Source organism: Labrus mixtus, chromosome 18, assembly GCF_963584025.1.
Source record: "Labrus mixtus chromosome 18, fLabMix1.1, whole genome shotgun sequence".
Lineage (NCBI taxonomy): Eukaryota > Metazoa > Chordata > Actinopteri > Labriformes > Labridae > Labrus > Labrus mixtus.
In genome coordinates this window covers 4,702,072-4,728,607 of record NC_083629.1, presented here as the reverse complement: position 1 = coordinate 4,728,607, position 26,536 = coordinate 4,702,072, and the positions used below count along the sequence as shown (strand labels likewise).

The window sequence follows — 26,536 nt, the reverse complement described above, 5'->3', positions numbered from 1 at the left end:
GTACAATTATCTCACTGTGTTTCAATGAACGCAGACTGTTTATCAAAAGCTTTCAAACATGAGCAGTCTGCCCAGTTTAAATGTCCCAGTTTCTCTCCGTATGGCGCACCTGACCAGTATATCATCTCCTCCTCCTGCACCTCTTGGCATCTCTCTCCACCTGGCGCCGGTGTCTCCTCACCATGTTCATGTGTGTCAGCCACTTCTCTGCCTTTCATTCTTTATCTCTCACTTTGTCAATGCCAACTGCTGGCAGCATAACCCAGCCAAGCCTCCTCTGATCTTTTTAACCCTTTCTTTACCTCCCACACCTGATAACACACCTGTCTTTTCTTTTTTTGGGGTTTATTTTCTTATTTCCTTGCACCTTCAATGCCTCCCTGTTATGAGACAATTTCTAAAATTAAGCAGCCAGAATATAAGATACACACTAAGATTTTTTTTTCTCATCGTCCACTACACAGCTCCTACATGGCACCTTTTGTACATTTTGTGTTTTTATTTTTTATATCTTACATTTTTAAATTCTATTTTATATATTGTAATATCTTCTTATACTGTATTATTTAAGTTGTTGCTAGTTCTGCTTTATTTCCTTGTTAATTGTTTAGCACCAATACACCAAGTCAAATTCCTTGTGTGTGTAAATGTACTTGGCAATAAACCCCAATTCTGATTCTGATTCTGATTCTGATAGAGTGAGCAGGACAGTCGGCCGCTCTCACACAAAGCACTGTATTGTTCACATCTAAAAGGATTGACCAGTTCTCCCCTTCTATGCCCCTCTGCAGGAGTCTCAGGTGACATGCTTCAAGGAGTATTGTCCACCGGTGAAGTGTGTAAAGCCCGTCATGCTCAAAGGTTCCTGCTGCCCGATGTGCCTCCCACATCAAGATGTTGCAACGCAGCAAAAAACAGAAACCCACCATGAATAACCCTCAGGACTCCCAGAACAAACACACTTTTGTGGACATCCAGAGAAGGATGAGACTCATGAAGGTGTGCTCATCCACAGCCACCAGCAGCCTCCACAGACCCAACAGCCTCACTTTTTTGTTTTGTTTTGTTTTTGTATTTTTTCCTGCTTTGATCAGGGGAGGGTGGGAGATCTTATTATTCTCATTGGATCGTTGCCCACCTGGGCAAACAGCCTGAGGCATGGTTGGATTGTCAACCAGCCACCAATCACTAAATGGATTTATATCTGAACCATGGGGATGGACTGACGAGTGAATAGGCGGACTTTAAAACAAGAGGAACAAAACCTCTCCTTGCTTGGAGTCAACCGAGGCTCCCGAAGTAAAACAGCCACCTGGTTTGCTCTCCTGCGAATAACTCTTGGTGACAGAACGCGGGGCCGCGCGCCGCCGTAAACAAGCAGGAAAGGGAAGAATACTGAAAAGGCAGCAGCCATTTGTTGTCTCACAAAATTTCTCAGGTTAGAGATGCCGAAAACTGGTGCTATTTTTTCCCCTTTTTATTATGAATTAATCACTAAATACAAACCTTCAAAGTATTGTCTTTTGTATGCCAAGCAACCTATATACACTCAGTATATGCCTTTTTATGATAAATCACAACTGAGAGGAGGGTTTCCTTTAAAAAAAAAAAAAAAAAAAAGACTTTTTATTAATAGATGTACTTCATCTTTTAATCCAAGGTGCTTGATGTCATGTTATGAATATGTATTTCTTTGTTTCTTTCCTCCCTTTTTGTATACAAATGCTTACATATGAAGATAATGTGAAGCCCTACAAAAAAATGTTTGTGATGCAAAAAGAGATGTCTACTGATTCCTGCTCCTCTCTCCGCGGACGACTTGTTAAGTCAACTCGTGCCTCGTCTCGGCCGGCCGTGTCCTGAACTTGAGTGAGGTGGAGCCGTTGCAGCGCTCCCCCATTGCAGGACTCAAACCCGGCTCTTGCACTGTTTGTGCTCCTTTTTCAAGTTTCATTTTGCTTTCAGAAAGCAGTGAAAGATTAACCCTTTTTTTTTTTTTTTACCACTGTAATGTTGTCCCAGTATTTTCCTCAGTCTCGTAAAGCCAAAAGTATGATTTAGTTACTTAAAAAAAAAAACATAATAGCACGTGTCTATCTATGAAACTATGTATGAATGTTGTATTGAGGCCAGGATTTTTGCCTTTGGTACTGCTAGCTCTACCACAACAGTATTCTCCTTCTGGCCCGCTCACAGATTCTTGTTTTTATTCATGTTTAGTCTTTATTATACAGGATGCACACAACTGAAGGACTGTTACCGTAACTCTCTTCTCCTGCAGCTCTCTCGCTTCACTGTAGACGAGGACGTGCTTGCATGCATTCCTTTGTCGAGGATCCACTTTTAGTTTTCACCTCTTCCCTCTTTAAGTCTATGTGTGTACAGAGTTTGGACATTTCCAAACAGTTTAGGAATGCACTCCCTGCTCATGTTAAAGATTTTTTTGAGAGCGGGGATGACGTCTTGAAGCGGAGCATGTGTGCAGAGCTCTGACCCTCATTCCACTGTAATGGAAGCCATATGAGAGGGGGAGCGAGGGTAAGGCAGGGGGAGGGGTTTCTGATGATCGGGATACAGTGTCAATCAACGCAAGAGCTCCACCATCTTGCTGTCGTGAGGCAGATTTACTCCCCTGATTCATGTGTCTCTGCACAGACAAATGCCACTCATTACACCCCGTGCACTGGCCCGCTTCAGTGTTACATGAGTCACATTTATGTTTCCTGTTTTGCTTTGCTTCTAATTACAGTCGAAGCAGCTGCAGAGCTCCTTTCCATTGTTTTCTTTATGTGGTAACGTCCTGAGCGAGCATCTGTCACTAAACAGAAATAAGACTCTCCGGAAAGTTCTGTTCAGATTCCAGATGGATCACGGAGCTGGCAGTCGCACTGGTAAATTGGTTTCATATCATGTGTTTAAATGTTCGGGACAGGTTCTACATCAACCAGTGTTTACTTCCTGATTGTAAGTTCTTCAACAACACATGTATGTACACTTCCTACTCACTTCCTACTATGTGTGTCTGCTTTACTGATTTTGATATATTTCCATAAACTTTTGAGTATGAATGAGCGTGTGTAAAGGCTTAAGTGTACTTTGGCAAATGTCCCCACATTTGGCTGTCAAAGCACTGTGAGCATATTCATATATTGGTTTTATTAGTTCCTTGTTCTTTTTTAATTTTTGTAATAGTTCCCTTTTTTTTATTCCCACCTAAAAGTGTCAATGGAATGCACTGCTCTGCAAGACTGAACATGTTTTACCTACACTGTTCCCTTCACCAGTGGTCAACGTGGATATTAAAGTACCTATCATGACATTTGTATTGTATGTTTGCCAAAGAATGGTTTGCACTGTAATGTATGCATCTCGACAGTCAAAATAAATCAATAAGCCACCGTTGAACTACAGTGGGAGCTTCTTCTTCTCAGCGTCTCGTCAGAACAACACTGTTCTTTTTGCACCCGAGTCTGCAGAGATCACATACATGTACATCCTGCTTGGGCCGCTGCTGTCCCTAGGAGCAATACGTCAACATGGCTGCCATCTTGGAGAGGTATAGCTGTGCTGAATTGAAGTACTGGAAAGTACATTGTCATCTGCGTAGACGATAAGCGGGCCCAAGATGGCCACCATTGGCAATTATATTTGTCCTGAGTTTGCAATCCCTCAGGAAGTGCACCAGACTTGTCTCAATTCTGTAGTAGAATCATTTGAAGAACCATTTGTAATCTACATAGACCACTCAGGTCAAACTGAAAAAGGGCTTTCTGGTCTACAGTATCACTAGCTGTCCCTGTCCTCACCCCCACTATTTCTGGGGTGTAAGGCGCCACACTGGTCACTAAGGCGGGCAGCTGTACCAGAACTAGCCACCATGACTTCCATAACAGAACTGGAACTATTATAGAAGAATTATTAAGATATATTGAAGTATCAAATCCCCTTTTGTTTATCAATATTAGCTATGGTAGTGATTTCATTAAGTTAAAACCAATTCCTTATATTTCCTAAGTGTATAACTCGGCCACAGGAGAGTCCTCCTGCATGTTTGAATTGCCGTGCAATGAATCCCGGGTCACAAGGGGCGCACCGGATGGCTCATTCGTTGGCCAGGGAAAGCAGAAAGGAGGAAAAACGTATTTGTTGGCCGTATATGGGACAACCTTCGATGCACCGTTGTGACGAAATAGGTCTTCAGATGCGCAATCTGGTGGATGCAGTCCCTGAATTGAGACACAGGTTTGGATTCTTAATTCATCGTCATTACACAACTGGGCCAACAGGTAATTGCATGCTTTCCCATTAGCTTACCTTGTTAAAGAGATGTCTATAAATCAGCAGACAAGTTTTTTTTTTAAGGTAGATTAATGTTCATGTTCACACTTCAATGTAAATCATTCTTTTTCTTTCTTTCTCAGGGTGGAAGGAAAGTCTTATCCCTTTTTTAGGGAGTATCTGGATGATCCTGATAGTTCTGAGCTCTTTTGGCTTGGTGCGCCACTAATCGGCTTGCAGTAAAAAAGTGGAAACGTTCAGTGTGATGCATTTTGCCACAATTTTTGGTGAGAAAACACTCATTCATGCAAAAAAATGCACGTGTAAGCAGGGCAGAACATAAATTGAGACACAATTCAAGTCTTGTACTCCTTTGTGTGGTAATCTGCTGCTGGTTAAGTTTTCACATGAGAAACAACACAATCTAAAGCGTGTATCTAAACAGAAAGCAGCTGTGAAGTCTGCGGGGGAAAGATGTTTGTCATATGAGTAATATAAGAGGCCTGGGAGCCTTAATGATGAGGAGTTCTGCATGCTTCAGACTAATGGTCATGAGCTACTCACACAACCCAGATTCAGATTTTTATATACCTGAAATTATGCAAATGAAGTCACTTTGGAACTTCTTTCCAATGAACATTTAAGCAGAAGTGTAAACTTGACAAAACATAAGCTTTCCCCTTCATCCCTGCTTCCACTTATCTCCATCCCAGTTCCTCCCCCCCCCCCCCCCCCCCCGCCTTGTCCCTCCCTCAATCCTCTTCACGTCTCCCTGCAGACTCAGCGCTGGCAGCTGGGCAGTGAGTGGTCCGACTCCTCTGGAAAGAAATCTGGACCAGGAAATTAGGTTTCCAGTGGCTGCACAGATAAAAGAGCCTTCATCTCGTGGCTGGGCAGGAAAAGACATTATCACCCTGACGACAAGGGGCCTACCTTACTTTAGAGTAATATGTCTATTCCTGTGAGATACGACCATGAACACACACACACACAAAGTTCTTCTGGGTTGTTCCCATATCTGCCACAGATTTCCCTTACTGATAACAGCCTGTGCTTTGAATACAACATCCTCTGTTTACTTAGGAGAGCGATAGGCGATTTGATTATGTGACGTGATGTAGGTGTCCACATGTGAGCAGATAACACCAAACCTGCTCCACTCCATCCACAACTTTCAGATCCTGAAGCAGGCTGCAGAATGAAACAGAACATTGGGGGGTGGGGGGGGGGGGTTGTAGTTTTTTTTCAGGAGACAAGCCTGCAGCTGCACAGACCTGGCTCCCCATCAAGCCTCTCACTTCCCACTCATCACATGCTGGAATTTCATTTAGGCAATTGGCTCTCTGCGTTGCACCTCTCACTCGTCCAAGGTGGAGAATTCCTTCCCCCCGCTAATGGAACGTCATTCTCATTTCCAGAGCGAGGCGGATGAAAGAGAGGGAAGCGGGCGTCCTGCTGGGGGAAAAATAGGTTTCGCATCCCAGGACTCAAAGGACTGCAGCGACGGCTTGTCACCCCCAGCAGGTGGGGAAATGTCATGAGATGGCTCCCCGCTAGTGTTTTTGGCTCTGACAGACGAGCCCACTGAGTTTACAGTGCAGGTGTTTGTACAGGCACTAACTGTTCGTGTGAAGCCACTTGAGGAAGGTGATTGTTTGTCCTGCGTAGAATCATAAGAGATGCAATCAACCAGCAGTAAAATAATGTTATTAAAACAACATTGAGCCTACACGCCCCATGCATGGAAGCTTTAGTCCTCCAAGGGGAGCTTTGAATCTGAACTGTGGTTCCTCTCCTGCATGTCTTTCCCCACTCTGTCCTCTCTCTCTCTCTCTCTATCTCTGATTTCTGACTCTTATCCACTGTCCTGTCTCTAAATATATAATAAAAAAAGCCCCAGAAAAATAATAAATTGTTCCTGACAGTTGCACAAGAAGGTAACTGAATACAGTAGTTGTACAAAAAATGTCAAAAGGGTCATCCTGGATGGATACGCTCTCTTGTGTTTTTTAGATACAACAATAGCTAATAAAATGTTCCCACGCGTCTTTAAAATCTTGGAAAACAATTTTCCAGTCGTGAAAACCATATGGAAAATGAGAGAAGAAGTAGAATGTCCTCAAATTCAACATTCTTCTGTTTCCCTTTGGACCTGAACGGAGCTGAAAGGAAAGTTGATACTGGACAATCTTTTGAAGGAAGATCATGAACAAAACACTTAATGAATATTTGATGTCAACACTGAGGTGTTTGTAAAGAGGGGGCAACAAAGACTCACCTTTTAACCTGTAATCCTCTGTAGTCTGTCTCTGTCTTTCATTGAGAGTCTCTTTTGTTTTTGATCTGCTGGTTTCACAGCCTCTCAGTTAAAAGACAGAAACAGTCTGAACAGTTTTGGTGTGAGATTATTTAGTTATTAGTGTGATTTGAATTGTTTTTGTAACCAGCAGATCCCCTGAAAGGCTGTTTACAGTCTTTTATTTTCTCTCAGGTTAGTTTATTTCTAAGGTAATTTTATCGGAAGGCTCTCAGGACTTTCACACCTTTTGTGTTTTTTTTGCCCGGCATCTCGGGTCCCTTTTTGTTGTCTTTGTTTTGTGACACTCCGTACAGATATTTACTTCATTTTTCTATTCCTTTTCTTGTTATGTTTCACAGTTTGCCATTTCCTGTTTTATTTTTTAATTTTAGCTTACCCTTGTCTCTTGTCTTCCAGGTCCTGCTCCTCATGTTTCACACTCTGCGTCAGCCTCGCCCTGGTTACACTCACCTGCGTCTTCTCATCCTCCTGATTTTCTGTGCAATCCTCCTGTTGCCAGTCCGTTGTTAAATCCTCAATGTTACCTCCTCCTATCTTTTCTCAGTGTGTTTCCTCAGTGTGTGTATGACTTTACCTGCCTTTTTGACCCAGCCTTTTGCCTATACTCCTCTGGATTTATTTGCTTGAGCTTTTTGAATTAACTTTGAATAAACCTGCCTTTTTGTGTGAGTCTGCATTTGAATCCTTTTTTTGAGTGTGTGTCTTTGTGTCCGTTTGTTCTTCATCTTTTGAGTCTTTTGCGGGGAATTTATGTAAATAAAGCTCTGGGTTTAAACCTTAAATCTCTGTTTTCATCTCCATGTTTTTAGCCTCAGTTTGCTCAGGGAGGAGGTCGTAACAACAGCCTCTCAAAACCACCATTTATGATCTGTGTGCAGATGTAGAATGGATTTTATCCCTCAGATGAGGAGAGACAATACTGTGCCTAAATTTGACTTGAACATGATTGGACTTAGAGCTGCCTCTGCTCAGGCTGTCCAATACCTCAACATGTATTTCTGATTCATTTGTGATTTCAATTAAAGCCTGTGAGGTCTCCTCTTGCAGCAGGTGTGTGTATACTGTTTTCAACGCCTTAATTCCTGTCCCCTCTCCACTCCCTGATGTCATACTCAGCTCTTTGTTTCCAACTCCTAACTTCTATGTTTTACTGATTCTATACGCGGCTGTCACTCAGCGTCAGATCCAGTGCTACATCTGACCCCCCATCTCCTTCAGGGAACTTTTCTCCCTCGTATTCAAATACTAAAACTCTTTTCTCAGTTGGCCCAGTTGTGTAATTACCTGGTTTGGTAATTTTTCATGAATACAGTCACTGTTAAATAGACAAAACAAGTCAACAGATAAGAGGAGGTTGAACATCTTTAAATGTCATCCAGCACAGATATGATCATGCTGAATGTGTGTGTGATAGAGAGAGAGAGAGTGAGAGAGAGAGAGAGAGACAGTGTAGGTGATAGAAAGTCAAGCTAATCTTATGACTGCCTCCCTGAGAGACGCCTGACGGGCAGATGGGTTGTGTCTGTGTGCGAGCGGCTGACTGGCTGACTGATGGGCTCACTTTTTGATTGGCCTGCATTCCTCAGAGGACACCAGCAGGGTACAGTCTGACCCAGCATGATAATCCCCCTGCCAGGACCCCTAATCAGCTCTCCTCCTCCTCTCACACTGAAACGGGTCAGTTTTGGGGGAAGCCAACCTGACACACTGAAGGAATGTATGCTCACTCGCACACAAGCAAAAAAACAACAACAACAAAAAAACAGCCACCACTGTGCCAGAATGAGCTATCTGTCTGCAAAACATTCATAGCATCCTAAATGAAAGGTATCTCAGGCTGGGTTAATTATCTTGGCTGAGAGGTTGGAAAATCTGACTTTGAGGTGTCTGAAAAGCTTCTCACAAAAACCAACACAGATGACTCGATGCTTTGGATATAACACTAAATGAAAACATGTAAACAGAGGTTTTGATCTGGGGAATTCACCTCTATATGAAACGTCTCTGAGGACGGAGCAGCCAAAACTGCAGCTGTGAGCCAAACACTGTCAACACTGTAGGATTAATGTCAGACAATAAAGATGTGGTCTAGGAGGAAGTTAGCCTCAGGTAACATTTTCTAAAAGAGCTCATGCTCTCATATGGCAGATCTGAGTCTTCTTTAACACAGCATCATGTTCATCTTGTAAATTATGGTGCAGTTTAGGGTAAAACACAGGAGTTTTGAAAAAGAGCACTTCCACTTTCTTCTATTTATGTTAATTTCTGACTCCAAAAAACATGTTTTGTGTGCCTGTGGTAGCTCTTACCTCTATTAGCTCAGTACAAGAAGCATACTGTATAGATGGATGGACAGAGGACAGATGGACGAGAGAACGAATGGAGAGAGAGACAGACAGACAGACAGACAGACAGACAGATTATATTCTTGGGTAGTTCTTTGTATTTCCTGTTTTTTTCCTTCCTCATGTTTCTGAATTCCCTGTGTGGGCATTGTTTCGATTCACTAGTCTAGTCTTCAGTGTTTCCTGTTTTTTAATTCTTTTATGCCTTTTGTGTGTCGTCTCTCATTTAACCTCTCTTGCCCATGTTGTACTGTTTTGTTCCTGAGTGAGTCCTTAGTGTTTCCTGTTTTTTTTTTGTAGTTCTTGGCCCCCGGTGTGTCTTGTCTAAGTTTTTCCCACCTTTGTGATTGTGTGCCCCGCCCTGATTGTCTTCACCTGTGTCATTAGTCTCACCTGAGTCTGATTACCTCATTGTGCATTAAGTTGACAGATGCTGAAGTTTCTGCAGACGTGTCATATTGCAGCCGTCTCAGTTTTCTTTGACCTAATCATTGAATGTCAAACCAATGAAGAATGACTGAATAAATGAATTAACAGAGTTTATACCCTTCTTTTACTATTTTGAAGCCTGTTGGGCCACACTCTGCCAACTCAAACAGACAGCTGGTGCCAGGCGCTGTAAGATGATGAACTGTCTAACTGCCTGTAAAAAGCTGCACCAATAAGTCAAGTCATACTCTCTTCCAGGCTTCACAGGTTATTGCTGTTTTTGCCTCATTTCCAATTCAACTGTTTAGTGGTTATTAGGTTTCCAATGAACCATCAGACCACACTAATGTAGCTCCAGGTCCACAGACTTCATATTCACAGTCCACAGGGTGAGAGGACCTCCAGTACTCACTCTAAAAAAACTTGTTTGATGACAAATGAGTGATAGCTAATAGTTAAGCATAATCACATTAGCATGTAAAAAGCATTGTTTTCCCACAGAGTGTAAATGGCATGATGCTTTACTCTTCTGACTACTCTAAGCACTTTTACACCGCAGGTCACACCGACACATTCACACACTGATGGAAGAGGTTTCTATGTAAGGTGAGCTAAACTATGATACCATTTAAAAAATAGGGGCTTTAAGGCTAACTGTGATTAAAGAGTCATTCAGACAACAACCTAAAGAATTGTCTTATTCAGCATTTGCCTCAGGTCTCTGCTCATCATTTTCTTCTGATAAACACGAGTCTATTTTTGTAGAAGTTATTCTCACATCACAAAAGGTACAGTGATTTATGGATGCAACACAAGCTAGCACAAGCGTTTGCTGATGTCTTCTACTTTCTCCAGGTCAATCCTCTTTTCCTGTATGTCTTTTTGTTTTTAAAGCGACAATTTACATTAACCGATATGAACACATCGAGTAGCTGAACGGCTAAGAAGTTTCATCGGCCAACCCTTTGCCTGCATCATGAGGCGTCATGAGGCGTCCTAGAATTAAAAAAAACAAATGCAGTAGACAATAATGCAAAAAATAAAACACAGCAGTAAAATGTCTACACACTCCAGTTGAACATGGAACACATCACAGTAAAAATATGGTCGAGAAAAATGTTCATGTTAGCGCTGAAAAACCAAAGAAGGTGTAGGCTAAACGTTAATATTTTGTCTTACAATATTTTCTTTTCATTGTTGTGTTTACTCCTCAGAACTAAAGTGTAGAGTCCGGACGAGTCAGACAAAAGACTATACATGCAGAAAATCTTCAAACAACATCTGATGAATGTCTCTAAACAACACACACACACACACACACACAGAGAGAGGTGAACAAACACATACTTATAGCAGTCATCCCTGCCCAGGCTGGATGTATAAAGTGTCTAGCAGAACAATATATCAGTGTTACAATAAAAGCCTTCAACAGTGATGACTCGTAGGAGAATGAACCACACACTAATTGTGGTATAGGAGTCAAAAGAGTGACTTCATTATCAAATACCAGATGTGTAGATGAATATATTCCCATGTGGTTAAAAATACCCCTCGTGGACGGCGCCGAGGATCTGCTTTGAGTAAAATTTACCCTCAAAGGAGAGCCCTCTGAGTCACTGCGGCGCCAAAGATGGTGCCACCTTGTTGTAGCATGTCCGTAACATGTGAAACAGAAAGAGGCATATCTGGAATGAGCCTGAGGGCTGAAGGGTCTGTAAACCATCACATTGAAATGGGTGTCATCTCTCTGAAGTTAAGAGGATGGTCATATATCACCTGACGATGCCGTAACTTCTGACCAGATAGCCTGCTAGCATCTTGCTAGAAAGATGAGCAACTCATGCTCTCACATCGCTCCAAATGTTACCCTCAAGTGACTCTGCAATGCAACAAACTTTAAAAACTTTTAAGCTTTGCTATCATCCTTTCCTATCTCCCACCACCTCCACAGGATGGAGAGGTCAGCCCAGAATAAAGCTGGCCTTCTTCCCCAGTGTGTTCATTCAGTTCCTGTCTGCAGCTGTGATGCTGCTGCTTCAGTTGACCTCTCCGTATAGGGGGGCTGATGCCACCACAGAGTCATACAAACTCCTTTTGTGACCATTTGTCACAAACAAGATGGTGCTTGAAGTGGTAAAACAGCAAACTATTATTATATAACCCTACAGTTCATTTCGTGTTATGCATCATTACCGCCATCATGCAAATGGGAAAACCTGCAAATGCAAGTAAAGCCTCACAGGAGAGGCCAGGCCCTCCTGGTGGGAAGCGAAAGGAGCAAGGAAACAGGAGGTGTTGGCATGACTTGATTGTATTTAGTCTGCTTCTGTTCCTCGGAGAAGGTTACAAAAATCTGACAAATAATTGTGACATATTAAGACCATCAAATCTGTCATTTGTAATAGCAACATGTGGTTGATTCCGTCTTATCCTATATCCCCACTCAGGCCCTGCTCAGACGTGAAATCTTGTGTCCAGATGTATCAAAAGTGTTGCCTAGATTTCAGCTGAGTTTAACTGCAGTTCACATCTGGCTTTTAAATGTGTCTAAAATGGGTCTCGAGTGAAATATCAATTGATCGAATGATGTGAATTGCGTAATGTAAGTTCTCAAATTCCAGACAGTGTACTAATGTGACGAGAGGCCACAGATTCAGAATGCATGAAGGTATGTCCAAAGCATTAATGTCCATCGCTGTGAGTGTGTCATATGAGGGAATAAGTGAACGTTTAGTGTGGAAATAAAGAGATGGAGCCAAAGGAAGGGCGTGTAAAATAGAAGCTTTAGTACGGATGCAACAGGATGAGTCTTCATGTTCACCAGCAGAACAAAGCAAAGAAATCTGAGCGGATTAGACAAATTAGAGAAGGGATTAAAACAGTGTCAACTAACAAACTGCTCAGGTTTCTGAACAAACTGGATGAAACAGAGGAGCTGACAGATCCAGTCCCTTCCATCCTGAAAAAACAAAAACCAAACACAGCTCACTGAGGACATCCAGTGGATGGAAAAGTCAGAATAATACAGGTCAGAAAGTCAATCTTCTTTTTATTCTGTGAATATGAGTATAAATCATTTCCTTATGATGTCATGTCTACGGTATCTTCAACATTGTGTTGTTTAGTCAGAGACACAACCAGTATGAGTCATCCGTCTGTCCGCAAATCTCTCTGTCCATCTGTCCATCCATCCATCCATCCATCCGTCCATCTGTCCATCCATCCATCCATCCATCTGTCTGTCCATCTGTCCATCCATCCATACATCCATCTGTCCGTCCATCTGTCCATCCGTCCATCCATCCATCCATCCGTCCGTCTGTCCATTCATCCATCCGGGCGTTAGATTGCAACGGGACTGAGTTCATCTTGGCTTTATATTTATTCAATGAATGACATGTTTTGTGTGAAATAAAAATACTTGTTCACTAGTTGTTCACCCAGTGGCTTATTTAGTTTTGTTTAAAGTATGTCACTAAAAGAGGAATGGTTGGCTTTATTCAAAAAGTTCCATCATATTTCCACATCCAAAAACACGGCTACTCATATTTACAATTTGTCGATTATACTTTTGTCCTCTTATTTCAGGTTTCTGGATGATTGTGAGCATTGCTGGTGTATATTAATGGACAATACAGTAAAGCATCAATGGCATTACTGTATGGACTTAAAACATCTCTTTTCTACCTTTCCGTGCCACTGTCCCCAGTTTCACTCTGACTGTTTTTGCTGATAAATCCCCTCCAGCATTACCCTCTCTTGTTACTTGTGGTTGCATTCATCACATTTGACATTCTCTGAAACTATTACAGGAAATGACCAAAAATGTTTCTGTGTCATGCTCCACAAAGAAAGAACCCATTCTCTGCAGAAAACCCAATCAAAGTAATAGAGCCTGATGACGGGTGTGCTAGTTTTCATGTTTGTTTGGTTTTTACTAAAGTTGTTTGTACCAGGTAACCAGGTAAGAACATGCTGTCTGAAAGGGATCAAAGCTGTGTTTTAAAGAAAGGACTGGAGGTATCTTCAGTCTGCGTATTAATTTATTTTATTACTCTTGGATTCTTCAGAGTTTGAAATATTATTTTTATTCAATTTCAAACAAAATTGAAAGGTCTGCTCCTCTTGTGTGTTCTAAAAATGACACAAAATATACGGCCATGGTACCGTAGCACCTCTGAGGCTCACAGCTTTGTACCCGGACACAAGCGATGCTCCATCCTGATTCACAGACTCCTGTGCGCCTGATGCACATTCTGTTATGATATTTGACATTTCAAAGGCTAACAGATTATTATTTTGTTGCAGCCTCATCATTATGTTTGTCACAACTAAACAAAGTAGTATTGGTTTGTGTTGGTAGCTGTTCACTGTGTGTGTCAGGTTATATCCTGTAATTCAAGGTGTAATGGGGACAAATTGCAGAAAAACAGCACGAGGGGACTAGCTTACCTCTGTGTAGTGGTGGAGTGGTCTCTGAAGCGGTTACAGGCACACTTTTGTGGGACAGATTCTCCACTACTACACAAAGGTAACCTGGTCCGCTGTGGCTTTCTTTCTAGTATTGGTTTGTAACTGGATAACACTTACAGAGGGTATTGTGGCTTCATTTGTGTTCAACGGCTGTAGCTGGAGATGCTAGAAGTTATATATGGGAAATGGTTATGAGGTTATGAGCTAAGAAAGCTTTTTATTTTATTTTTTAAATCAGTTAACACTTCAAAGTGCAGATTGGGTAATCATCTTTTTTTATGGAAAATACCATAGATATTACCAAAAGTAAACAACTTTCTTTTTTGCTCTACAAAATACTAGACAATGGATGAAGAAAATATGCAAATATCTGAAGCTCTTATTTTGATTATACATGTATTTAAAAAATAGGCTATGCAGTTTAAATGCTCGAAATAAAAAAACAAACAAGTATCTTGTAGACCCTGCCCACCTCCCTATATCTGTTTGAACTCTGCCTGTAACTCAGTGCTCATTATTCCTTCTACAAGCTGAAGCTGCCGAGGTAGACGCTCAAGAAAGGCAGAGGAAGGTAGTTAGATTGATCAGTAACATCAGCAATCACTGCATTCCTCTCCCCAACACTTTAACATGTATGTACCAGCAGACAGGAAGAAGAGTTGATTGTTTTTAAAGGGATGTGACTTTGATATTTTCTTCAGTTTCTAGCTCTCTCTTGCTGCTTTCTCAGAAGTTGCCCTCCTAATTTTTAACACTGTCCGTCTCATCTTAACGAGTCAGCTCTCTTCTGAAGTCTCTCCCCGTCCAAACACACTGTGTGAGAACATCAGACTGTCTCATATGTCACATTGATTGTGCTCCAACACTTCTGCTTCCTCTGTTGCCTTATCAAGATCATCAGAAGAATATATAAACCCTCGTTCATGGTTGACTGCACACAGAGTTTCATATCATGTTTTCAGATATCAGTCAGATATCAGATATTGTTTGTACGGAAATGAATGACTTGATGTTTAGGTGCAGATGTAGTTGTTGTTGTTTACAAATCACAGTATCATACATTTTGGTTTAAGAAAATCACTGACATCCTATTTAATGGTTTGAAAGCTAAAATACACTGATTAATGTAATGATGATAATACAAAAGAGATTAAAGAAAAATCCAGTTTCCTGTTCTACAATCACCTGAAACTGTTTACATTCATTTGTACTGTGCATCAACTCTTTTTAAGAAAATACGGTTTTACAAACACAATGTTTATTGAGACAATGTGACAGAAGAACACAACCATACAAAATATGCACAGTGTTTAATATCTTGTAGAATAAGGTATGTGTGTGGTTGTCAAACATTTTGCTTGGTCAGGATTAGCAATATGGGAGAATGAGCTTCTTCAAATGTTTTTAAAAGCAAATCAACATCACATTCAGAGGCATACAAACAAAGTTTGTTACTTATTATGTCCAAAATTGCGAGGCATCAGAACAGTACAGGCTTCGTCGACAAACAATAGGTGGCTCAACTCGTTAACAGCAAATGGCAATTTATGGCTTTAAAAAAACAGAAGCAAATGCAGAGCTAAAAAAAATACAGTTCCTCAAGTGAAACAAAAACAAAACAAAGGAATCCCCATCAGGTCCCATATTAAAATGTCAGTTTTTACAGCAGAAATAAACATGTTTACAGTCTTCAATCTCAAAGGCTAATTTCTTTCTTGTGTTATTATACACACTGAAAGAGGGGTGCATTTTTTTTTTTTTATTCATAAGTTTTTATTTTAAGGGGCCCAAACGTTATGCATATATTTGCATAATTTGGGGTCAAGTCATTTATTTATCATCATTTTATTTATATAGCACATTTATAACAGCCGAGGCGGACCAAAGTGCTGTACAGTAAATTAGGCAAAATACATTACATCCAAAACATCATAAAGACACGTAAAAGCAAAAATTAAAACACAAAACAATAGTAAAAGTTCTAGTAGACACTGCTGCTGGGATAAAACACTCAACTAGAGATAAAAGCCAAGGAAAAGAAATGGGTTTTTAAAAATGACTTAAACTGTTCAGTTGTGGCAGCAGATCTTATTTTAAATGGTAATCTGATGCTGGGTGTTACTGATTTGACTGACAGGTGGGACCGTTGTAGCTGTTTCCCACCTCAGCTCCATCTCTTTGTTATTAGATTGATCTAATTAGGTGGAGATTTCCTATTTGGTGACTGCCATCATTGGACTTCAAAATGCCTCTTTGGAAAACAATGGGTGACATCAGTGAGACTTCGTCCGTTTTATACAGTCGATGGTTTTGACTGGGTATAACTTTGTCTTCTGATATTATCTCATAAATCTTTGAAAACTGTGTTTCTTTAAACCATCAGTGTAACTTTACTTCTATTTGTCATACACTCATAATCAGTCAGATACGGATGAACTGTGGAAATGACAGTTCAAGTAATTTTACCCCATATGCACAGAAACAACAAAGCAGCAGCGTATAGAAGCTAAGCTGCTCATTCACTGGTTTGAAGGAGGTTTGCACTGCAGCGTATTTAAGCACTAAATGACGAAATGTTGTTGAAACCTTCTGACGAGACCCGGCCTGAGATGCAGACGTCAGACGTGGCGCGCGACGTGCGAGCGGAGTAGATGTACTTCTTGCTGAAGCACCACAGGTCGGACAGAATCTGCCTGAAGTGGCTCCGGAACTTCACCCCGACGAAGGCGTAGAGAACGGGGTTGAGGCAGCAGTGGAGGTAAGCTACACTTCTGGAAACAGCCAACACTTTGAGTTTAACATTCTCCGCCTCGCAGCTCCTCTCTTTGAACAGAGCCACAGTGTGGGTCAGCAGAGTTATGTTGTAAGGAAGGTGGCACACGATGAAGACCACGACCACTGCCAGCACCACCAGCACGGCCTTGTGCCTCTGGCTGCTCCGTGCCCTCAGCAGGGTGCACATGATGCTGGAGTAACAGAACACCATCACCAGCAGCGGCACCAGGAAACCGATGGCCATTTGAAGGCTGGGAACGAGCACTTTCACCAGCTTTGCTGTTTCTGTTTTGTTGAAATACATCTCACACATCATAGTTGAATTGCCTATCTCCCCGTTGGGATCTGGATAGCGTTCTGTGTAGATGAATGTGGGCACAGTTAAAGCAAAAGCAAACAGCCAAACAGACAAGCAGACGAGGCGGCTGTACATGAGAGCGGTTGAGCGCGCTCCAAACGACCTCCTAGCATGAACTATGGCTATGTAACGATCTCCACCGATGCCGGCCAGCAGGAGCATGCCACTGTACAGGTTAATACTGTAGGCTGACCTCAGTATCTTACAGGCCACATGTCCCATCAGCCAACTGTGCTGCTCGTTGTAGATGATAAAAGGCAGAGCCACTACAAAGATCAGGTCAGCCATGGCCACGTGGAAGAGGTAGACGTCGGTCATGGTTTTGGTGCGTTTGTAGAAGAGGTAGGTGACGACGACGAGAACGTTTCCGATCAGGCCGAAGGCACAGATGATGGAGTGGATGTAGGTTTGGGCGAGCTCCACAGGATTGAGATCCATGTTGCAGGGACCTTCTTCAGGGTAATAATCTGTACTGTAGTCATAGTCTGTCGTAGTCACCTGCTCCATGGTTTTCAGCTAAAGGGAGAAGACATCAATTAACATCAAAAGAGTTCATAACAGAATTGTCACTGCCTCTTTATGCAGCACCAGAGTCACAACAGTACATTAGTGTTAAGGCTGCCTCAGATGTGTTACATTCACACTGGACTTCAGTATTTACTTTTCACACTGCACAATTTGTGTAACTTCATCATTTAAGATACTTGCAACCCAAAACCCCAGCTGCAGTCAACTTCCGCTAAAACATAATCATTACACAAACTCTCACCTCTCACACCACAACATTGTATGACATCAACATGTTCAACACATACCACTGCTCAACTCTTCAACTCTCTTCTACCTCTCAAGTCCCCCTCACAAAGCACCTTCTCTCCCTCCCCTTCTCTCTTTCTCTGTATCGCTTATCTCACTTCCTGTATCAGTTCTTAGGTATTTCATATAGTTTTGCAGTTTTTCTGTTCATAGTCTGATGTGTGTCTATTGATGTCTTATTTTGCTGTCTTTATTTGTTTTATTTTTTTTACTGTATTTTGGAGTCATTGTCCTGACCTTGTCTGTTTGTTTTTTGTGCCTCATTTGTTATGTATATATCACCAGTTTATCACTTTAGGCAAAGATAGCAAAGATACCCACAGGCTCAGACAGACTGCACCTGTGAGATAATTTGGAGACAAGATGCAGATAAGGGAGCCGGCTGGTGGAGCCGCAGAATTGACAACAGGCACCTTTTGCTGATCGCACCACACTTTTTTTTTTTCTTTTTTAAGATTTATTTTTGGGCTTTTTGTACCTTTAATTGAGAGATAGGACTGTGGATAGAGTCGGAAATCAGGGAGAGAGGGAGAGTGGGGAATGACATGCGGGAAAGGAGCCACAGGCTGGATTCAAACCTGGGCCTCAGATTCTAGTGTTGATTAGCAGCAGACATCACAGTTCAAAAAGTTAAATGACTGTGTTGTTACTTTTTGTTACACCTTCTCTCACCTTTAGAGAGGAAGGAGCTGTAAGGACAGATTTGTTCACAGAGCTGGAGATCATGACGTTATATATGCTTTTTTTTTTAACATCAAATTACTTATTAGAATAAAACTGCTCAGAAAAGATGAAAACTCGGACATGAATCAGCATGAAAACTCTCGTGACAGAATCCAATTTGATACACATTTATTTGACGCTTAGTAATGTTATAGTTTGAGCCACGTCCCACCTGAAGGAGGCGGGGTCTATGAACTATTCTGAAACCAGTCAGCAGAGGGGGCTCTAAATATTTTGGCTTCATTCCCAGGAAACTGTTGCTCCGTCCAGTTTATTGCACAAATACAGCACCTCCAATGCACCTTTTGTACATTTTTTGTTATAATATTGTATCTTATATTGCTTTTATACATGTATTCTTTTATATTTAAGTTCCGAGACAGTAAGAGTACTGCTGCCTTCATTATTCTACTGTTTTGACGTAATGTTGACAAAGTGATGAAAAATACGATTTTATTTTGTAGCCTAATTGTCCGAATGCTCCTTGCGTATCCTTGTTTGACTTCCTGTCCAGCTTGACGCGTGCTTGCAGCGTACTCCATTGAAAAAGCAGAGACGGACCGCGGCGCACGCTGTGGAAACACATCTACACGGCGTGGTGCGCGGCGCGCACGGAGTATGTGTGGGCTCACTTTCTGTTTATACTGCGGATACTGGGAGGGTGGCTGAGGGACCTGGCAGAGTGTGGCAACTTTTGGCGTAGTGGCGGAGTACCATAGAGTACTGGTGGAGTACCATAGAGTACTGGTGGAGTACCATAGAGTACTGGTGGAGTACCATAGAGTACTGGTGGATGTGTGTCTCTCCGCAGGACAGGCCACGAGAGGCGAGAGTTTCAAAATGACATATTCTGAAAGTCATATTCACACTGACATATATCAGAATTTATACCACACCAACCCAGAGTCCACTAAGTGCAAGTCAGGGGGACAGGGTCGTGGACAGATCCTGCATCAGGAAAAACTTAGTGTCTCGCTTTATTGGAGACAGAGAGGAGCAGGAGTGGTTCATAGAGGGACTAAGGCAAGCCACAACCCTTAAAACAAAGGAATAGTTTTGCTTTTGTTACATTTCGTACTTCACAATAAACCTGATTCTGATTCTTACAAAGCGGTATGTAACAAATGAAGACATGTTGCAGACTTTTTAAAGGGCAGCGAAATTTAATGATGCGTGTCTATATTTACTGTTTGTTTTTATGCATATTTGTCGCTGCTTATCTTGTGTCTGCTGCAATTGAGTTTTGATGTCTGCATTAAAGGTTTTCCTCTTCCTGCTGCTGTTTTCTCATGGACAGTGTTTCAGTATTAGGAGAACATATTTTAATATTTTATGTTGCGTTAAAACCATACACTGAAATGAGCAAATAAATCAAATATGAATGTTTTACTGCGTTATTGTTGTGTTCATTCCTAAAAGCCTGACGGGACAAGGACTACAAATTAGCCATGGCTAGAAGTCCTATCTGTTGCACTTCAATAGATGTAACAATGCCTACATGTATTGTCCCTGATAAATAAATAAATACCTCTATACCTAACAAAATTTGAGAGGAATATGTAAAAAAAAAAAAAAAGTATATATATTTGTATTTGCATTATGGGGTTCATGTTATAGAGTATAATAAAGTGGAATCATGACATACCACAAGGCAGCACATCACTTTAAAAAAGAGCACATGTTTTAAATGTAACTCCTAAAGCATGAAAGTAACATTTTGTGAAGTCTGATGACAAAACATTTCAACTATTCCTTTACATTTCTGGGTAGTTTTCTTTGTGTCACTGCTTCTTTTGAATGTTGAAAAAATAAATGTAATAGTTTGGTGTTTGGTTAAAACCCTGCATCTCATCACATCACATCAGGATAAAAGCTTTTGTTCTAGTTCAGCTTTTCCTCTTGTATAAGTGACCGACCCAAATTCAGTCCTATTAGAAAATAAGTGATTGCAGACTAAGGTAGGCTGCAGGAGGTGTTTGCACTCTGCTCTTCTTCTTCTTCTTCTCTTTGAAGCAGAGGAGATCTTTATCAGGTCGTTAGATGTTTCACTGAGACTCAGTTTGTGTGTAGGAAGATCACAACCACCAACCTTCACTGACTGTAAATTGAAATATAATACAAAGGTGATGATTTATCTTTTTATGTGAATCGCTGTTTGCAAGAATCACGTTACACGCATACTTCTTCAAAAACCTGAACAGATATGAAAACAAGATGCTATCTTTTGTTTCACTTCTCGCATGTCGCTATAAGATTAAATATTTATTTAAGGAGCAGAAATCATCAATGAGGAAGTTATCAAGTTTTGTTCCTTTTGTTCAGACGTGTTTCAGCACTTTGAATGCTCGCAGTGTTCATATATTTTAAAGAACTTATACATTTCTCTAAAGCGGTTCCCTCTGTGTTATTCAAATACGTTTGCAGTTTTTTTATCATAACACATAAGCATAATGTAATTTACAGAAAAAAACACATTAAAAAAGATAAATTATAAATACATAAAGATGGATCAAAATGTCATGTGGTCACCATACTGAAAATAAAATATTTACACCAGTTGTAAGTTTGCGCTTTAGTCTTTTTAAGGACTTACCTTGCAGAGAAGGTTCTCCCTCAGGTGATTCTTTTATCCTCTGGGTTTGATTCTCGCCGTTCAAATGAGGGGATAAATCTTTCCTCCCAGGTTGTGTCAAACCTTCTGACGAAAGAGTTCAGCCCTTAAGGTAAAATCACTGATACAATCGTGAAAAAACAAAGCCTAAAACCACACTCTCACAAGCCCTGAGAAATGTGTGACTGCACAAGTTATCTTCCTGTTTCTGACCTCAAACTCATGTCTGTTCTGCTCACCCCTGTGCACAGGCAGACCCAGAGATTACATAATGCCCCAGTCAACAGAAGAACTCTTTGTGTGCCGGCACATTTTGACTTTGACGTGCAATATTTTTGATTGAAAGATGCAGAACACTTTGTACGAACGGATGATGTGTATGAAGGCAGAATATTCCCTTAAGATGTTTCTTTAGTAAATGTTAAATCGGCATGTTTTCTGAAGTTTCATAGTCAAAGACAAATCAGTATTTTGCACATTTTTTACTTTTTCATCAATATTAATTCAATTACCGGTAATCTTTTTCTTGAGTGATTTTTACAAAGTAGCCTACGGAGTGTAATTGTTGGTGTTCAACCCGCTCCCTCTCTCTCTCACACACACACACACACACACACACACACACACACACACACACACACACACACACACACACACACACACACACACACACACACCTGTGTCCACACAAACCTCCTATACTCAGAAACTATCTCTAATTACTTCAAACTTCCGTGGGGTTGTACTGACAGACATGTTCTTGTGGAATCTCCCAATTTTTATTTTTTTTAATATTTGATTATTAATTGCTGATCAAACCTCATGAATCCTTTACTTTTTCTTCCTATTTCAATCAAGAAAAGAAAACATTTTAAATATATATTTATGGCAATGTTTAGCTTTATTTTGCCTAGTTAGGGATATGAAAATAAAAATATTTTTACCAGGCTGCAATGTTCAATAAAACTAGAGTTTTATTTTAAGTTGACCAACAGATGGAGCTGTTGTTTCAGGGACATTTATAGACGATGACATTGAAACATTACAAACAAAAAAATCAGAGAAGACACTCAGAAGCTGTGAGTGGTTGATCCAGAAACTTGAGAAAAAGTGCTCTCTTAGTGATAATGGGCATAGACGGACAGTGAAATGGTTTAGGCCCAATCTTAGAAATTAGTCAGACATTTAATAATTATGAACACTATGAAATGAACATCTCTGTGTGATCAATTGTAAACCATACTTTAAAACCATTATAACCTTCAAAATGTTTAATAAACCCATTCCCACTACATGTGGTTACCTCCACAGGTGCATCCAATCTTTAATTAAGACTCTGCACAAGCTGATGTAACGATCAGTATGATGATTTCAAACGTTAAACAATGTCTGACTTTGGATTCTTTGATTGTTCCTAAACGATGTCACTGTCTGTCTATGCCATTATCACTAAAGAGAGCAGCTTTTCTCATTTTGTTGGACGAACCAATCACAGCTTCTGAAAAAAACGTGTCATGCCTAGCAACAAGGGAGACCACGCCTTTAATGTAGAGGAAACACTGTATATTCAAACCCACACATCAAGCAGCATCCAGACACTAAAGCATTATCATTACACAGTGTTAAGAGGAAATTAAAGGGCATGTTTGCATCAAGGTGTCACTACATTGGAAAGGTTGAGATTTTAAAGGCTGAGAGCTGCATCGAGCGAACAACACACATGTGAGAGAACAACACAATTCATGTGGTTATGATTTAAGCTTAAAGTAGGTCATTTGTATACGTTAATATATAGAATATAGGCTATATAATAATATCATATAAAAATATATAGACAAATATGTATCGGCTGGTTTCTTGGTGGGCTAAATTCTACCTATAGGATTATCATTGAGCTCATCATGGGCATGGGTAATTCATGAAGGCCGACCCACTGAGGAGAATATTAGTGCGGCCCCACATCACATGGGTACACGTGTCTTTGATTCAAGGAAATCCCAATTGTATAACCAAGACCATTATTTATGAAGTATGATAAAAGTAAATGATTGACACTGACATTTTTAATTATTTTCAAGCTTAATTATGTCATGTGCAGATACTGATGTTTTCTTTCAATATTAGTTATATTTTAGAATAGAAAAGAATATAACAGAACATAGTTGATTGTCTATTGTTGCATGCAAACTGCAGAAATGTGTCCTTGACTCTCTTGCAAATATATGCCATTAAACACACTTTAAATATAACATGTCCACCGGGCGCTGGTAAATGGTGAATGGATTTGAGCTTATATAAAGATTTTCTAGTCTTCTGACTACTCAAAGTGCTTTTACACTGCAGGTCACACCTACACATTCACACACTACTACTTGTTACTTACAGTGGCCATTCAAATTCAAATTCAAATTCAAAAAACGTTATTTGTCCCCGGGGGGCAATTCAAAGGCACACAGAGCAGTAAATTAACAACAGTGTAAGTAGGAAACATTTTAACCTAAATTTAGAAATAACTGATCACATTCATACACCGCTGATGAAGCAGCAGGAGCAATTGGAGTTAAGTGTCTTGCCCAAGGACACATCGGACATGTTGCTGCAGGAGCTGGGGATTGAACCCCCGACCCTCCGGTTGCTGAGCCACAGCCATCTCATGCACCTCGTGTACAGAGGCTATAGTCTTTGTTGCATGTCATCCCCTACTATCTCTTCCCAACATTTCCTGTCTCTCTTCAACTGTCCTATCTGATAAAGGTAAAAAGGCAAAAACATATCTTTAAGATAAAACATGTCCACAGTAAAAACAGACACAATAAAGCTACATTTAAGGAAAGCAGCAGGTCATTAATTGCCAAGACTGAAGAGGTGTTCAACAAAAAAATAAAGTGCTAGTGCAGTGTTAAGTAATACAATATACCCCACTTTTTATTACATTATTATCTCCCATGGTTAGGGTAAGAGTAATACAATCAACTTATAGAGACCTATTTATTCCTATAAAGCTAATTCATGTTTGATTTGCTCTTAATAAGGAGAACAAAAAGACAAAATAGAATATGTAATTGTTTAATCAACCAGTTCAACACTTTACAGCGTTTAAAAAAAAAAAAAATACTAAGGGCCAGATTTACTAAGCTCCCATTTAAAGAGTACTAAATTGCGTGTTCACTCCAAAAGTTTGCATGTTTGGTTGGTGGGCGTTTTGCGGGTGATCTACTAAGAAAATTTGCGTGAATGACACCAGGTGCAAACCTTGTGGAGGCGGAACTATTTAAGTTAGGTTTTTGCGTGTTCTACTGGTTTACATCACGGAGAGTTTGGACAGAAAGCAGGATGACTGCAAGCGCAAAATAGGTATTAGTGGGAGAGGCAAACTGGAAAGAAGTATCGAAGACGGGGGTACAAACAGTGGTGAGGTCCCCCAATCAAAGCGTCCTACAGAGTAACAGCAGCGGGCTGTAGAGGGAGGAGACGCGCGCATTGTGGAGAAGAGCGCACCAGAGGGGGCGAGCAGGGGGAGAGACGCATGTAATGTTGGCGAAAAGAGGGAAATAGGAAGAAATCAATGTCAATGCGTGTTGTTTTGCTCATTTGAAAGACGCAATCCTCACTGCGCGCCGTTAGTAGATCAGATAGCACTTTATTTGCTGGTGGTATCAAGTTTGCACAGTTTTAAGACACGCAAACCTTTAGTAAATCTGGCCCTTAGAAGGATACAGCAGGGAGTGCAATTTCTTCTTCTGCAAATCTAAGTACGACACTCTTGCTGTTGTGCATGCTTCGTTTACCTGGAGGCGCGCGCGACCAATGTGGGCATGTCCAAACGCACGCGGCAACCCGCTCTGCAGGTTTGCTCGTGAGTCACTCCTTCTGTAAGTCAGAAAGTAGGACAATTCAGCTCGCGCCTTCATCCCTCTGCACGCGCATTATTTGACAGGACTTTCCTCTCAGATACCATGAGTAAGTCCAGCACTCTGAAAGTGAAGAACTTATTTAAAACAAAAGAAAACAAAGAAAGCAAAGAGCTCAAGCGGTCAACCTCGCTGAAGAAGGATGGAGAAGCGACCAGCGACATACGCAAGTCGGAGACTTTACCTACGAGCCCCGTTCCCCTCAGCCCGGGAGACAACTTCACTCTGCCCGGTGATGTTTTACCCGGTTCCCCGAAAGAAAAGAAGCGAAGGCGGCTGCTGTCGTTCAAGCTGAAACGGAAAAAATCCAAACGGAAAGAAGGAGGAGGGGAAGAGGTGTTTTTCCCCGAGACGGATGAACTGGACAGTTTCCACAGCCTCAGGTATGATAACACAAGTTTATTACTTTATTCAGTCGTTTTTATTGTGTTTTTCTTTATTAAAGAAACTCAGTTTTAGTTAAATTGACATTAAAAGACTGTTTGATAAATCTTGACTTCATGAACTTCCAAATATTAATATTGTTAAATAAACAAAACTAATGTTAAAGCACAATACCACTTTAATTTATTCTTCATAAAGACAATAACATTTAATGTTTTCTAGACTTATAGAGGACACAACTGCAAACCTTAATAATAATAATAATAATAATATAAATATCATAAGGTTTGTTATTGTCATGTCTGTTTAGGTGGAAAGGAGACAAACTGAAACCAGCATTTTTCTGTAGAATATAATTATTTACAGAGAAAATTCAAGGGAATTAAAATGACCAGTCAAATTAGAAAGGGCAAGGATCTTTCTCTGTTGCTGAAAATAATAGATCAATATATACAGGAGCCAGTCCAGACTTTTTTGTAACTAGGGTGGCCCACCTGGGGGTTGATTGCAAGTTAGACAGTGTGCACGAGTATTTTCTTGGAATTTTTTTATGGAAAGAAAGAGAAAAGTATTGATTTACAAGTGAAAGTACCAATAGCTTGTTGAAGACCGCCAGAATCGTTGATTTGAACTTAAGTCTCGCCTCTTAATTTTGGGGTGGCACCTGGGCTGGCCAATCAGATATCAAGAGGGGCCCATGCCATCCCTCTGGGAATGTCACTGAATGTATATCCAAACCAGGACTGTAAGAAGAAAGGTATTATAATAACCTGACGACACACTAACAAAATCTACCTCGCTATTTAAAACGATTGTTGTTGATTAGTTTGCCATCTTAACAATATGCAGCAATTCAATCAATAATCAACTTAATTGGATGACTGGAAAGTCCCATAGTGGCTCCTTGTATTTCCTTCCTGGAAACCAGTGCTTAATACAGTATAGTAAGAAACGTGTGTGAGTAGAAAACATGTTACAGGAGGACTGTTTATCCCCCTGGCACTTTTAACCACTGTGGCATGACATGATGACTAGTACAGTCATGCTTAACTTTTGGTGGTAACAGTTTGAAAAATGCAGCGAATCAACCGTCAGACAGAACAAGAGATTCTG

The 26,536-nt window shown here is 40.7% G+C and overlaps 3 protein-coding genes across 4 annotated transcripts in view; 2 read left to right on the top strand and 1 right to left on the bottom strand.

The window, feature by feature from the left end:
* The window catches only part of LOC132993441 (peroxidasin), a 64,242-nt gene extending 60,837 nt beyond the window's left edge, over window positions 1-3,405 (top strand). For both annotated transcript variants that reach the window (XM_061063294.1, XM_061063293.1), the window contains one exon: window positions 792-3,405. In XM_061063294.1, the coding sequence (XP_060919277.1) occupies window positions 792-935 (144 nt within the window). In that variant the 3' untranslated portion in view covers window positions 936-3,405. The remainder of the gene's footprint in view (window positions 1-791) is intronic.
* Window positions 3,406-15,086: 11,681 nt separating this feature from the next.
* ccr6b (chemokine (C-C motif) receptor 6b) lies at window positions 15,087-21,344 on the bottom strand. The gene is made up of 2 exons (XM_061063160.1): window positions 21,111-21,344; window positions 15,087-17,494 (listed from the first exon to the last, which is right to left on the bottom strand). The coding sequence occupies exon 2, from the start codon at window positions 17,483-17,485 to the stop codon at window positions 16,400-16,402; it is 1,086 nt and encodes a 361-aa protein (XP_060919143.1). The 5' UTR covers window positions 17,486-17,494; window positions 21,111-21,344; the 3' UTR covers window positions 15,087-16,399.
* A 3,688-nt stretch (window positions 21,345-25,032) lies between these two features.
* The window catches only part of crybg1a (crystallin beta-gamma domain containing 1a), a 50,348-nt gene continuing 48,844 nt past the window's right edge, over window positions 25,033-26,536 (top strand). Inside the window, exon 1 of the mRNA XM_061063286.1 lies at window positions 25,033-25,422. Within this exon, the coding sequence (XP_060919269.1) occupies window positions 25,085-25,422 (338 nt within the window). The 5' untranslated portion in view covers window positions 25,033-25,084. The remainder of the gene's footprint in view (window positions 25,423-26,536) is intronic.

Bases quoted from the DNA above. Each gene is read 5' to 3' on its own strand.
- ccr6b (XM_061063160.1), bottom strand. From the start codon at position 17,485: ATGGAGCAGGTGACTACGACAGACTATGACTACAGTACAGATTATTAC.